Source organism: Babylonia areolata, chromosome 1 (assembly GCF_041734735.1).
Source record: "Babylonia areolata isolate BAREFJ2019XMU chromosome 1, ASM4173473v1, whole genome shotgun sequence".
NCBI lineage: Eukaryota > Metazoa > Mollusca > Gastropoda > Neogastropoda > Buccinidae > Babylonia > Babylonia areolata.
Genome location: NC_134876.1, coordinates 42,492,812 through 42,507,178, shown reverse-complemented (window position 1 = coordinate 42,507,178; position 14,367 = coordinate 42,492,812). Strand labels below are relative to the sequence as shown.

The 14,367-nt window shown below is 44.8% G+C and overlaps 1 protein-coding gene across 1 annotated transcript in view; it reads left to right on the top strand.

Annotated features, from left to right (window-relative positions):
- The first annotated feature begins 337 nt into the window (after nt 1-337).
- The window catches only part of LOC143281998 (chitinase-3-like protein 1), a 19,433-nt gene continuing 5,403 nt past the window's right edge, over nt 338-14,367 (top strand). Inside the window, exons 1-5 of the mRNA XM_076587429.1 lie at nt 338-398; nt 3,838-4,039; nt 6,477-6,714; nt 9,647-9,765; nt 11,665-11,788. Of these exons, the coding sequence (XP_076443544.1) occupies nt 338-398; nt 3,838-4,039; nt 6,477-6,714; nt 9,647-9,765; nt 11,665-11,788 (744 nt within the window). The remainder of the gene's footprint in view (nt 399-3,837; nt 4,040-6,476; nt 6,715-9,646; nt 9,766-11,664; nt 11,789-14,367) is intronic.

Here is a 14,367-nt window from a genome sequence, read left to right as displayed (position 1 = left end):
GTCTGTACGAGGGTTATGTGCAGAATTTTGGTTTATCTGTGTGTGGGTGTTCGACTGGATTTCGTTTTATTTGTTCAGTGACTTTTCTTGGACACGAACTCGTACAGTAGTCTCTCTCCCTCTCTCTCTCTCTCTCTCAAGTACTCAGGATTCAATATTCTGGGCAAATCTGTGATAGTGAGAGTTGTGTGTCGACGAGTTTTAAACCAAGTAGCAGACTGAGGGAAAGTGATAGTTGGTAGTTTTGGTGGTGGTGTTTTTTTTGTTTTTGACTTGTTTGGGAGTTGTTTTTGTTTTTTTGTGTGTTTTTTGTTTTTTTGCCCCGTGGGAACGAAAGATGGCTGCCACTTCTACGGTGTCGTTTGTTCTGCTGATCCTGTGCATTGTCGGGAGTGAAGGTACTGGTTTCGGCATCTTGTTCTAGACAAACGACATGGACATACTAGTTGTAGATATGATCGAACATATGATTTGTGTGAACAAATACTCCCTTTTTCTGCCTCTCCGGCAGATTGTGTGTGTGTGTGTGTGTGTGTGTGTGTGTTTTCCCCTCTCTCTGTGTCTGTCTGTCTCTGTCCCTCTTGTCTCTTTCTGTCTGTCTCTGCCCTCTCTCTCCACTCCCGCCCTCTCTCTCTCTCTCTCACACACACACACAAACCACCACCACCACCACCTTTAACACAAATTAGATTCGTCTTAGACTAACACGAAAAACAACAACATAAGATCAGTGCTTGGTGTACTCATTAATGAATTTCTTCTTCTTCGTTCGTAGGCTGCAATTCCCACGTTCACTCGTATGTATACGAGTGGGCTTTTACGTGAATGACCGTTTTTTTTACCCCGCTATGTAGGCAACCATACTCCGTTTTCAGGGGTGTTAATTGAATTGAATGGAATCGTACGGTATACATGGACAGAGTGTGGAATAATCCAGTTTAATGGTGAATAAATCAAGACATGAAATAAATGATAAAGGCGAAAGACGATGTCCCGTGTGTAAATCTGCCTCGGAAAATAAAGTTGTTCTGTGTTACCCGGCCTTTTAATGATGTCACTCACAGCGAAAATAAATCCCTCCGCTTTAGACAGGTATTGACTTTCTCTGCCTCAGACTAACGTTCAGGTGTCTGTTCTAAACATCAAGAATTTGTAAACTGTTTAATGGAATAAAACATAGTACCTGGTCTGAAATTTTCGTTAAGATTCTGTATTCTAACAAGATAAATTTTCTCATAATATATATATTTCACCATAAACCAATACAAGGTTTGCCTCCAGTAGCATTTTCTTCATGACATGGAAAAGTTACAATCAAACATACGGAATGTTCTATAACTCAGATGAACTTTGCGGAACTAGGTGTGTCCAATAAGAACACACACACACACACACACACACACACACACACACACACACACACACGCACGCACGCGCACACACACACACACGCACGCACGCACGCACGCACGCACGCACGCGCACACACACACACACACACACACACACATACTTGAACATGCACAATAACAGAATTTTAGAAAACAATGAATGAATAAAAAAAATAATAAAAAAGGGTCGACGGAGGGAGTAAATGGAAGAGACATATTCCATGGGTTGCATCCACACGTACCAGATCAAGAAAACTCGGGCGTTAACGTTCGTCGACTATTTAAGAAAAGCAACATTGTCCATCTGAAAGAAAAAAAACACGCAAACAAAAATGGTGGTGTTGGTCTTCCTGATGTTAAATTGTTTGCCTTATCTTTAACCCTTTCACCGCCAGTCAATTGAGAGTGCAAAATTCCTTTGTGTTATAAAGACTGAAAATATGCTGGGGATTCTTCCTGTGATGTGTACAAAATATGGCCTATCCTACCACCGAACTTAAAGAGCAGTAGGTTCATGGATAAGACACCCATAATCTGTTCACCCTGCAGTGACATGGGTCCTCTACCTAGCTGCTGCATAAATGCGAGTTTGGCAGTGAAAGGGTTAAAGCTTTCCTGGATTCGTAAAGCTGAAAAATCAAATCACAAGTGGAAGCACCTTCTGTTATGTAATTTCCCCCCCAGTAAATATGGTCCAGAGTTTATCTTAAATTTTGCCAAATATAACCAGTTCTGGACAAATGTCCTTAAAAGTCATACGATTTTCTTTTATAAATATGAACCCCCAAACTCAGCGGAACTGCTCGCTGAGCCATTGTGTTATAATAATCGTGTGCCATTTAGTAAAGAGTATATTATATCCAGACTGCTGATTAATCATGATGTGTATTGTCTTGCACAGTTTTTTGATGATGATGGTAAAGTTCTTTCATGTGTACGCTTCAAAGAAAAATATGATTTGCACATTGATTTCCTTACTCATGCTGGATATAAATCAACAATAAACGATTTAGTTAAAAAGCATAATATTCATGTGGATAGCAACAGATACACAAATACTTCGCTCTGCTTCAAACACTTGTTTTCTGTTTCTAAAGGCTCAAGACCATTTTTACGATGTGTTGACTGAAAATTATATGAAACCAAAATGTTGTGATAAATGGGACTTAAAGCTTTTGATGCATCATAACTGGAAATCTTGTTTAATGCATGCACATAAGATAGTTGATGTAAAACTGAGATGGTTTCAGCTGAAATAATAAATACACAGATGTTTATGTATAAAAAATATTTTTAAAGAGATTGGTGTTACTGATATTAACAATAGTAGTTTTTGTAGAGAACACAAAGATAGTATTGATCATGCTTACTAGAAGTGCAATTATGTGCAAATGAATGATAATTCTCCATGATGATAACCAACCTATGTATAATCCAGCTGTTTGGCTGTTTCTGTCTTTCAGTCTATTTGTTGGGGTTTTTTTCTGTTTTTTTTTTCTTTCTTTCTTATTAAATGTCCATTAACTCTTTCTGTACCTGAACGTACCTTATACGCACAACGCTGCGTTACTGTGGCACTCTATAGCGTACCACGAGTTTTAACATTCGTAGTTCATTGGTTAATGGTTTTGTGCAAAACTAAACGGCACAGCTCTGTTCTACAGTCACCCAAAAGTGCACCTGTACTTTTATTGTGGCTGGAAATGCCTTTGTTTGTGAACAATACATGCGAGTGTACAGTCACCCTTCGCGCTTGCTCGCTCGACACGATGGCGTCTCCGTCAACTTAGGCAAGTACTGTGGCTCAAAGTCGAATGCAAACTGATTCTATAGTGGATATCCGCTGTACATACGCATTTGGCCATTCAATTGCTACAATTAGGAAGTGTCTATGGTTACAAAAGACCACACTTGTAAAATTTCTGTTATATGAGAAAAGCTCACCCCCTTTATATGTCAGTTGTGAAAAAAACGGATTTTGGTTTTTTTTCAAAATGTGATAAATCAGTCAATAATTAAGTGAGTGCTTTGAAGCTTTGCCAAATGTTAGTCCATTCTATCCTGTATATTATCACAAAATTTCACAGCTGTATGTAATTGCATTCTTTTTTTTTTAAAGATATTTTTCTTGTAACATAAACAAACGGCCAGTACAGAGAGTATAATGAAGGAAGTCATCGGGCGGTATAGAATGAGTTAAGATGTTGGTGGTGGTGTAAAATGTCAACCTGTCAAAATGGAATTTAAAAAATGTTTTTTGAAAATTAAAATATAAACTATGCACACACACACACACACACACACACACACACACACACACACACACACACACACACACACACAAAACTGTGATGTTTTTTGGCCTTACAAACTGACATAGTTATAAGTCCTTTTCTCTTCTGTTCTCGGCGTGCGTGCTGTTCCGCTTCCCCCTCCTGCACTGCAGCCCGCTCCTTCGTCCGTCTCTGCTACTTCCCCAGCTGGGCCTACGGCAGGCCGTCTCACTTCACGCGCTTCGACGTGCAGCACGTGGACCCCACGCTCTGCACCCACCTGGTCTATGCCTTCGCCGCTGTGGACGTGGACAGCCGGCGTCTGGTGCCCCTGGACCCAGGTCAGGACGACCCCGGGCCGGGCACCGTTGGGAGGTGAGGTTCGTTGGGTTGGTGGAGGTTGAGTTTGGTGGGTTGGTTGGTTGGTTGGGGTGGTTAGGGAGGTGAGGAAGGTTGGGGAGGGAGGTGGTGGTTGGCTATGGTTGTCGTTGGTGGTGGTGGTGGTGGTAGTAGGGAGGTGAGGAGGCTTGGAGAAGGAGGAGGTGGTGGTGGTGGTGGTGGTAGTGGTGGTGGCGGTAGGGAGGGTGAGGAGGGTTTGGGAGGGAGGTGAGGGTCGTTGGATGGTGGAGGTGGTGGTTGGCTGTGGTTGGTGGTGGTGGTGGTGGTAGTAGTAGTAGTAGGGAAGTGAGGAGGGTTGGGGAGGGAGGTGGTGGTTGGTTGTTGGTTGTGGTTGAGGTGGTTAGGGAGGTTGGGAGGGTTGGGGGTGGGGGGGGGGAGATGGTGGTTGGTTGGTTAGTTGGTTGGTTGGTTGGGAGGTGGTTAGGGAGGTGGGGAGGGAGGTGGTGTAGTGGTTGGGGTGATTAGGGAGGTGAGGAAGGTTGGGGAGGGAGGTGGTGGTTGGCTATGGTTGTTGTTGTTGGTGGTGGTGGTAGGGAGGTGAGGAGGCTTGGAGAAGGAGGAGGTGGTGGTGGTGGTGGTAGGGAGGGTGAGGAGGGTTTGGGAGGGAGACGAGGTTCGTTGGATGGTGGAGGTGGTGGCTGGCTGTGCTTGGTGGTGGTGGTGGTGGTGGTAGTAGTAGTAGGGAAGTGAGGAGGGTTGGGGAGGAAGGTGGTGGTTGGTTGTGGTTGTGGTTGAGGTGGTTAGGGAGGTTGGGAGGGTTGGGGGGGGGGAGATGGTGGTTGGTTGGGATGTGGTTAGGGAGGTGAGGAAGGTTGGTGAGGGTGGTGGCTGAGGTTGGTTGGGAGTTGGTGGTGGTGGTGGAAGGGAGGTTCGGGCAAGGCAGGTGGTGGTGGTGGTAGGGAGGTTTGGGCAAGGCTGGTGGTGGTGGTGGTAGGGAGGTTCGGGCAAGGCAGGTGGTGGTGGTGGTAGGGAGGTTCGGGCAAGGCAGGTGGTGGTGGTGGTGGTGGGGAGGTTCGGGCAAGGCAGGTGGTGGTGGTGGTGGTGGTGGTAGGGAGGTTCGGGCAAGGCAGGTGGTGGTGGTGGTGGTGGTAGGGAGGTTCGGGCAAGGCAGTTGGTGGTGGTGGTGGTGGTAGGGAGGTTCGGGCAAGGCAGGTGGTGGTGGTGGTGGTGGAAGGGAGGTTCGGGCAAGGCAGGTGGTGGTGGTGGTGGTAGGGAGGTTGGGAGGGTTGGAGAGGGAGATGGTGGTGGTTGGTGGTGATGATGGTAGGGAGGTGAGGAGGGTTGGGGAGGGTGGTGGTCGAGGTTGCTTGTGAGTTGGTTGGTTAGTTGATTGGTTGAGGTGGTTAGGGAGGTGGTTGGTGGTGGTTGGTGGTGGTGGTGGTGGTTGGGAGGTGATGATGTCCCAGTCCTGGCTCCGATCCGATGGAAGGTGATGTGGGAGGTGGGTTTCAGTTTCAGTTTCAGTTTCTCAAGGAGGCGTCACTGTTTTCGGACAAATCCATATACGCTACACCATATCCACTAGGCAGATGCCTGACCAGCAGCTTAACCCAACGCGTTTAGTCAGGCATTGAGTGCGTTCATATACATTCATGTACCAATCAGTATGGATTTCGGCTGCAGAATTTTGCCAGAGAACAACATTTTTGTTGCCATGGGTTCTTTTTCAGTGCACAAAGTGCGTGCTGCGCACGGGACCGCCGTGGTGGTTGTGAATGGTGGTGGTGGGGAGTGAGGAGGTTTGGGGAGGGTGGTGGTGGTGGTGGTGGTTGTGGATGATAGTGGTGGTGGACAGGTGATGAAGATGAGGGTTGTGGTGGTTTGGTCGTGGTTGGCAGGGAAATGAGGTGGGTGTGAAAGAGAACGATGGTTAAGTGAGGAGGTGGGGCTGGGGGGTGGGGGTGGGGTGAGAAAGGAGGGATGGTGGGGGGTGAGGGAAAGGGATGTTTACCTAGAGAGAAGAGGAGGATGCAGTGTGTGCAAGAGGGGAGGTGGGGGAGCAATGGATGAGTGTGTGATGGGTGCAGGAGTGCGGAGGTGGGGTGATGTTGTGTGTGTGTGTGTGTGTTGTGTGTGTGTGTGTGTGTTTAATGGGTGGGTGGGTGGGTGGATGGGTAGGCGAGTGTGTTTAAGCGGGGTTGATTGGGAAGGGAAGTAGCGTGGGTGTTTGAATGAAAGAAGGAATGGAGGAGATGCGAGAGATGCTGCGCAGGGGAGATGCCTGTGTACGCGTGAAAGAGAGGAAGAAGAGAGAAAATATATCCGCGTGTGTGTGTGCGTGCGTGTGTGTGCGTGTGTGTATGTGTCTGTGTCACACACACACACACACACACACACACACACACACACACACACACACACACACACCCCTGCTCTACACTACCCCGGATTCACTCCCTTGCCGCTGCTGCAGGTACAGGAGGTTCAACGACCTGAAGAAGAAGTACCCTCACCTGAGGACCCTGGTGTCGGTGGGCGGTCAGTACGCGGGGAACGAGCAGTTCGCCCACATCGCTCACAATGACCACTACCTGCACACCTTTGTCACCACCACCGTGGACTTTCTGCGGACCCGCAACTTCGACGGCCTGGACATCGATTGGGAATACCCGAACGCCACGACCAGGGCTGATTACACTAGGTTCTTGAAGGTACGTACGTTGGTTTTGATGTGTTGTTTTTTTTGTATGAACATCGATTGGGAATACCCGAAATGCTACGACCAGGGCTGATTACACTAGGTTCTTGAAGGTACGTACGTTGGTTTTGAGGTGTTGTTTTTGTATGAACATCGATTGGGAATACCCGAATGTCACGTCCAGGGCTCTGATTACACTAGGCTCTTTAAGTCACGTGGGATTTGATTTTTTGTTGTTGTTGTTGTCACAGTAATGTCTGTACCTCAACAGGGAATACCTGAAATGCTACGACCAGGGCTGATTACACTAGGCTCTTGAAGGTACGTATGAAAGTTTTGATGTGTTGTTGTTTTGTTGTTGTTGTTGTCTGTGCATCGATTGGGAATGCCCGAGTGCCACAACCAGGGCTGATTACACGAGGTTCTTGAAGGTATGAATGTGGGTTTTGATTTATTGTTGTTGTTGTTGTTGTCTGTACATCGATTGGGAATACCCGAACGCCACGACCAGGGCTGATTACACGAGGTTCTTGAAGGTACTTACGAAGGTTTTGATGTGTTGTTTTTGTATGAACACCGATTGGGAATACCCGAACGCCACGACCAGGGCTGATTACACTAGGCTCTTGAAGTCACGTGGGATTTGATTTGTTGTTGTTGTTGTTGTTGTTGTTGTGTGTACCTCAACAGGGAATACCTGAAATGCTACGACCAGGGTTGATTACACTAGGCTCTTGAAGGTATGTGTGAAAGTTTTGATGTTGTTGTTTTGTTGTTGTTGTTGTCTGTACATCGATTGGGAATACCCGAACGCCACGACCAGGGCTGATTACACGAGGTTCTTGAAGGTACGTGCGTTGGTTTTGATGTGGTGTTTTTGTATGAACACCGATTGGGAATACCCGAATGCCACGACCAGGGCTGATTACACTAGGCTCTTTAAGTCACGTGGGATTTGATTTTTTTGTTGTTGTTGTTGTTGTCTGTCCCTCAACAGGGAATACCTGAAATGCTACGACCAGGGCTGATTACACTAGGCTCTTGAAGGTACGTATGAAAGTTTTGATGTGTTGTTGTTTTGTTGTTGTTGTTGTCTGTGCATCGATTGGGAATGCCCGAGTGCCAACCAGGGCTGATTACACTAGGTCCTTGAAGGTATGAATGTGGGTTTTGATTAATTGTTGTTGTTGTTGTTGTTGTCTGTACATCGATTGGGAATACCCGAACGCCACGACCAGGGCTGATTACACGAGGTTCTTGAAGGTACGTACGAAGGTTTTGATGTGTTGTTTTTGTATGAACATCGATTGGGAATACCCGAATGCCACGACCAGGGCTGATTACACTAGGCTCTTGAAGTCACGTGGGATTTGATTTGTTGTTGTTGTTGTCTGTACCTCAACAGGGAATACCTGAAATGCTACGACCAAGGTTGATTACACTAGGCTCTTGAAGGTATGTGTGAAAGTTTTGATGTGTCGTTGTTGTTGTTGTTGTTGTTGTCTGTACATCGATTGGGAATGCCCGAGTGCCACAACCAGAACTGATTACACGAGGTTCTTGAAGGTATGAATGTGGGTTTTGATTTATTGTTGTTGTCTGTACATTGATTGGGAATACCCGAACGCCACGACCAGGGCTGATTACACGAGGTTCTTGAAGGTACGTACGAAGGTTTTGATGTGTTGTTTTTGTATGAACACCGATTGGGAATACCCGAATGCCACGACCAGGGCTGATTACACTAGGCTCTTGAAGTCACGTGGGATTTGATTTGTTGTTGTTGTTGTTGTAGTTGCCTGTACCTCAACAATCAATCAATCAAAAACACTTTATCTATCAACATGGAAATTAAGTTGTGCAATCACAGGCTCGTTGTAAACACCAGCATGCGCAACATAAGAAGAGATTAAAACTATTCAAATAAGAATTCCCAATAGCTGACAATAGACTACCCCCCCTCCCTCCCCACACACACGTACTCATAGTGTTAAGACAATAGGGTATTACACAACAATATTTACATATGAAAACATCCAACAACAAAAAAGGTATATATTACTAAAAATGACGTGCCCGCGCACACACACACACACGTACACACACACACACACACACACACACACACACACACACACACACACACACACAAACACACAAACACACACATGCACACACGTTAAGACCATAAGGTATTGTACAACAATACATTTATAAACATCCAGGGAATAAATCGTATATATAAGTAAAATGCACACACACACTCTCTCAATGCTAGCCGAAATGCTACGACCAGCTGATTACACTAGGCTCTTGAAGGTACGTGGGTTTTGTTTTGTTGTTGCTGTTGCTGTTATTGTTTATGGTGGTGGTGGTGGTGGTGGTGGCGATGGCCTGTATATCGACTGGGACAACCCAACGCAACGACTATGATTACACGAGGGTCTTGAAGGCAGCGGTTTTTGTGTATGTGTGTATGTGTTGTTCTTTGTTTAGTTTTTAATTTGTGGTTTTTGATGGTGGTGTTATTGTTGTTGCACTTGTGTGTGTGTGTTTGTGTGTGTGTGTGTGTGCGTGTGTGTGTGTGTGTGTGTGTGTCTGTGTGAGGGGGCGAGTGTTTGTGTGTACGTTCGTGCGCGCGCGCGCCGCGCGTGCGTAGGTGCGTGCTGGAGCTTAGTGCTACCAAACGTGTTGCTCTTCCCTCATTTACTATATTGAAAACCTTGATATGAAACACCCTTCAGTTGCCACAACCATACCAATCACCACACTTCTACACTTCCACGCCCTTTACATCATTCCTATAGATAAACAAACGAATAAATGAATGAATGAGTAAATAAGCATATATATATATATATATATATATATATATATATATATATATATATATATATATATATAACACGTGCACTGACATGTGCTTTCCCTCTAACATGACCCAGGCATTGAGGACGGCCTTCGCGGCGGACAAGAGGGGCAAAGAACGCCTGTTACTGACTGTGGCGTTGCCGGCCGGGCGTCAGTTCATCGACCCGGGCTTTGACATCGGAGCACTGAACAGGTTAATCGGGCTCATTCTGGCCGATTCGAGAGAGAGAGAGAGACAGAGACACAGAGAGAGACAGAGAAAGACAGAGAGACAGAGACAGCGAGACAGAGAGAGCGAGACAGAGACAGAGAGAATCAAAGTTGAAGTCAAAGTAAAAAAAATGTTTCAATTGTCAGGCTTCTGGTCCATGACAACAGGAAGAGAGACAGCCGGAGAGAGAGACAGACAGAGACAGGGACGGATAGAGACAGACAGAAACAGAGACAAACAGACAAGACAGACTGACAGAAAGACAGACACACACACAGAGACTGAGATAGGGATTCTCACTTACTTTCTTTCGTTCTTTCTTCTATTCTGTTCCACTTCGTTCAGTCCGAGTTGAAGCAGATCGGGGTTTTCTTGTTGCTGTTATATTTTGTTTGTTTGTTTGTTGTTTGTAACTTTAAAGATAGTCTGACACAGACGATGCTATAACCGCACATAACATGCTGTTGGATGGATGGCAGTCATGGAGGGAAGGCTGTGGAGTGGTGGCCTAAAGGTAACGCGTCCGCCTAGGAAGCGAGGGAATCTGAGCGCGCTGGTTCGAATCACGGCTCAGCCGCCGATATTTTCTCCCCCTCCACTTGACCTTGAGTGGTGGTCTGGGCGCTAGTCATTCGGATGAGACGATAAAGCGAGGTCCCGTGTGCAGCATGCACTTAGCGCACGTAAAAGAACCCACGGCAACAAAAGGGTTGTTCCTGGCAAAATTCTGAAGAAAAATCCACTTCGATAGGAAAAACAAATAAAACTGCACGCAGGAAAAAAAAAAAAAAAAGGGGGGTGGGGGAGGGGGTGGGGGGGGGAGGGGGTGCGGGGGGGGGGGGGGGGGGGGGCGCTGTAGTGTAGCGACGCGCTCTCACTGGGGAGAGCAGCCCGAATTTCACACAGAGAAATGTGTTGTGATGAAAAGAAATACAAATACAAATAAACAGTGTTTGAGTGATGACGAAGTTGGTTGGGTTTTGTTGTTGTTATTGTTGTTGTTGTTTTTGTTTTGTTTTGTGTTTTGTTGTTGTTGTTTTTCAGTAGTTGTCCTTCATACGTGATTTTGCTTTTCATGTGTCTTTCTGTTCACATATTTTGATGTAATTACTTATTCATGTGTATTCACTTATTATGTTTATTTGATTTATTTCACTTTAGGTTAATGTTGTCTACATATCCCGGAGGTTTGGAGGTGGGGGGGACTTCATATAATAACTGCATATTTTACATAAATCCAGATAAACAAATAATTTTTAAATAATTGATAGCGTATCAAACACACAAAAGCTCGAAGGCGCGCACAGATACGTACACTTCCGCATATGACAAAAGTATGAAATCATATGTTTTCTTTCGAATCTCGGTGGCGCCTGGTGGGTAAAGGGTGGAGATTTTTCCGATCTCCCAGGTCAACATCATATGTGCAGACCTGCCAGTGCCTGAACCACCTTCGTGTGTATACGCACGCAGAAGATCAAATACGCACGTTAAAGATCCTGTAATCCCTGTCAGCGCTCGGTGGGTTATGGAAACAAGAACATACCCAGCATGCACACCCCCGAAAACGGAGTATTGCTGCCTACATGGCGGGGTAAATAAACAAAACGGTCATGCACGTAAAATGTTAAATGTTACATGTTTGTCTCAGTGTGTATGTATGCGTACCGTAAACCTGACTGAATGACACAGGAAACGAATGATGAGCGCCCAATGGCAGCCGTCAGTCGGCTCTACCCAGGTAGGCAGCCTGTTGTGTAAATGACTCCGTGTGTATAAAGCGCTTACAGCTTGGTCTCCGATCGAGGATAGGCGCTATATAAATACCCATATCAATCAATCAGTCAGTTCAACAATGATGTTGACTGAAACATGATACAGGTACGTGGACCTGGCGAGCGTGATGACCTATGATTACCATGGAAGCTGGGACAAGGTGACCGGTTTCGACAGTCCTCTCTTCTCCAGAAAGTCCGACCCCAGCTTCAACAATGAACTTAGCACGGTGCGTGCATTACCTGGGTAATGGTGGGTAATGGTGTGGGTGAGGAGGGTGTGGGGATGTGGGTTGGGTTGGTGGGAGGTAGATGTGGGTGTGGAGGTGTGGAGAGGGGAAGGGGTTGAGGGGAGGTGGGTTTGGTGTGCGTGCGTGTGTGTGTGTGTGTGTGTGTGTGTGTGTGTGTGTGTGTGTGTGTGTGAGAGAGAGAGAGAGAGAGAGAGAGAGAGAGAGGACGGTGAAGGATAGGGGGTAGGGATGAGGAGGTGGTATGATTGAGAGGTTTGATTTCTTCTTCGTCGTCGTCGTCGTCGTCGTCGTTGTGGTCTTCTTCTTCTTCTTCTATTTCGTTCTTTCTTGCTACTTTCTTTTTCTGTCGTTGACTTTTGTTTTGTTTTCTTTCTCTCTCTGTCTCTCTCTGTGTCTCTCACTCACTCTCTTGTTCGTTTGCTTTTTGTTTTTTGTTTTGTTTTTGTTGATGACGTTTGTTTGTTTGGGTTTTTTTTGTTTTTGTTGATGGTGGGTTTGTTGTTGTTGTTGTTTTTGTTTGTTTTGGGGTTGTTGTTTTTTTTTGGGGGGGGGAGTGAGGGGGGGGGCAGGGGGGGGGGGGTTTGTTCGTTTCTCGTTAATCCTTTCTTCTGATGGCGATCATTAACGTCATTTGGCACCTCGGTAAAAACTAAATTATCGTCTCGCCATAAAACCGATTAGACATTTTTGTTTCTTTCCTTCTTTCTTTCTGTCCGTCTGTCTGTCTGTATGATTTTCTGTCTTTCTTCTGGGTTTTTTTTTTCTATTTTACCTCTGCATTTTACGCCCCTGAAGAACTTTTTTTTTCATATCATAAAGGAGATTTGTTTCATTTTTTGGGGTGGTCAAAGGGTGTTGAAATGAAAGGACGGATAAAATAAAGTGAAAAGAATAAAAATGAGAATGAAAGGAGGAAGGAAAGAAAGAAAGAAAGAAAACACAGGAAAGAAGGAAGGCAAAAATGGAGGTAGGGAATGAGCGAGCGAGAGAAGAGAGCGAGAGAGAGAGAGAGAGAGAGAGAGAGAGATTAGCAAACAAACCAGGAAATAAAGAAGGAAGCATTCTTTAATTAAAAGGGGGGTTCACATAACTACGACAGTGAGTATGACATAGCGGTATAAGCTGCTGAAAAATCAAATCAACAAAAAAAGGACAAAATATCTCTGAGAATAAAGAAAGAAAGAGGAAAAATAAGGAAAGAAAGAAAGAAAGCAGGAAAGAAACTGACAAAAATGATAACACAAAGGAACAGAAACTACACACACACACACACACACACACACACACACACACACACACACACATACACACACAATACACCTCCCAGTCCTGCTCCCCCGCTCCCCTTCCGAATGATATGTAATTAGTTCATATTTCCTGACATCCCCGATTAACCCCAGATGTCCATAATGGCACAATACAATACAATACAATACAATACAATGGTGGCCAACGTCCTGACATCCCTTCATTGACATCCCTTCATTGACAGGTATTCTCTTCTTTTTGACTCACTTGTGTAAACAAAGTGAGTCTATGTTTTAACCCGATGTTCGGTTGTCTGTGTGTGTGTGTGTGTGTCCGTGTGTCTGTGTGTCCGTGGTAAACTTTAACATTGACATTTTCTCTGCAAATACTTTGTCAGTTGACACCAAATTTGGCATAAAAATAGGAAAAATTCAGTTCTTTCCAGTCATCTTGTTTAAAACAATATTGCACCTCTGGGATGGGCACAAAAAAATAATAAAAGAAGCCTAATTATATGCAAACTGCATTTACTGTTATATTTATATTTTTTGTATTCTCTAAACTTGGCACTTTGACCTCTTATTCTGACACAACAACAAGAGGAGTCATTATTATCATTTTTTGTTCAAACAGGAACTTCTTTTGCTAAGCATGGAATTTTTATTTATTTTGCAAACGTTTTGGTGCAGATAGTAAAAAAGGTAAATTACTCTGTAATTAATGCTAGGGGACGTAATTTATCACAAGTGAGTCTTGAAGGCCTTGCCTCTCTTGTTTTTTTCTTTTTTTCTTTTTCTAGCTTCCAAATATTTTTTATTCAGACAAAGTTTTACAGATGTAAAATTTATATACTTTGTGCATTAGAAGGTACAGGCTAAAGACATAATGACGTTCTAAATACTGACAAATCCATAACAACATAATGTAAACAGAACGATACGTATTCAATAACGTGATTCTATGGTGACATTATTTAGGTTGATCTTGTGCACACACACACACACACATGGTCCATTTCTGCACACAAAATAGTAGGTTATGTTCCATAGATAATTATGTTAGGAGCATACTTGTACATACTTCATGTATCATGCTCAGCCGCCGATATTTTCTTCCCCTCCACTTGACCTTGAGTGGTGGTCTGGCCGCTAGTCATTCGGATGAGGCGATAAACCGAGGTCACGTGTGCAGCATGCACTTAGCGCACGTAAAAGAACCCACGGCAACAAAAGGGTTGTTCCTCGCAAAATTCTGAAGAAAAATCCACTTCGATAGGAAAAACAAATAAAACTGCACGCAGGAAAAAAAAA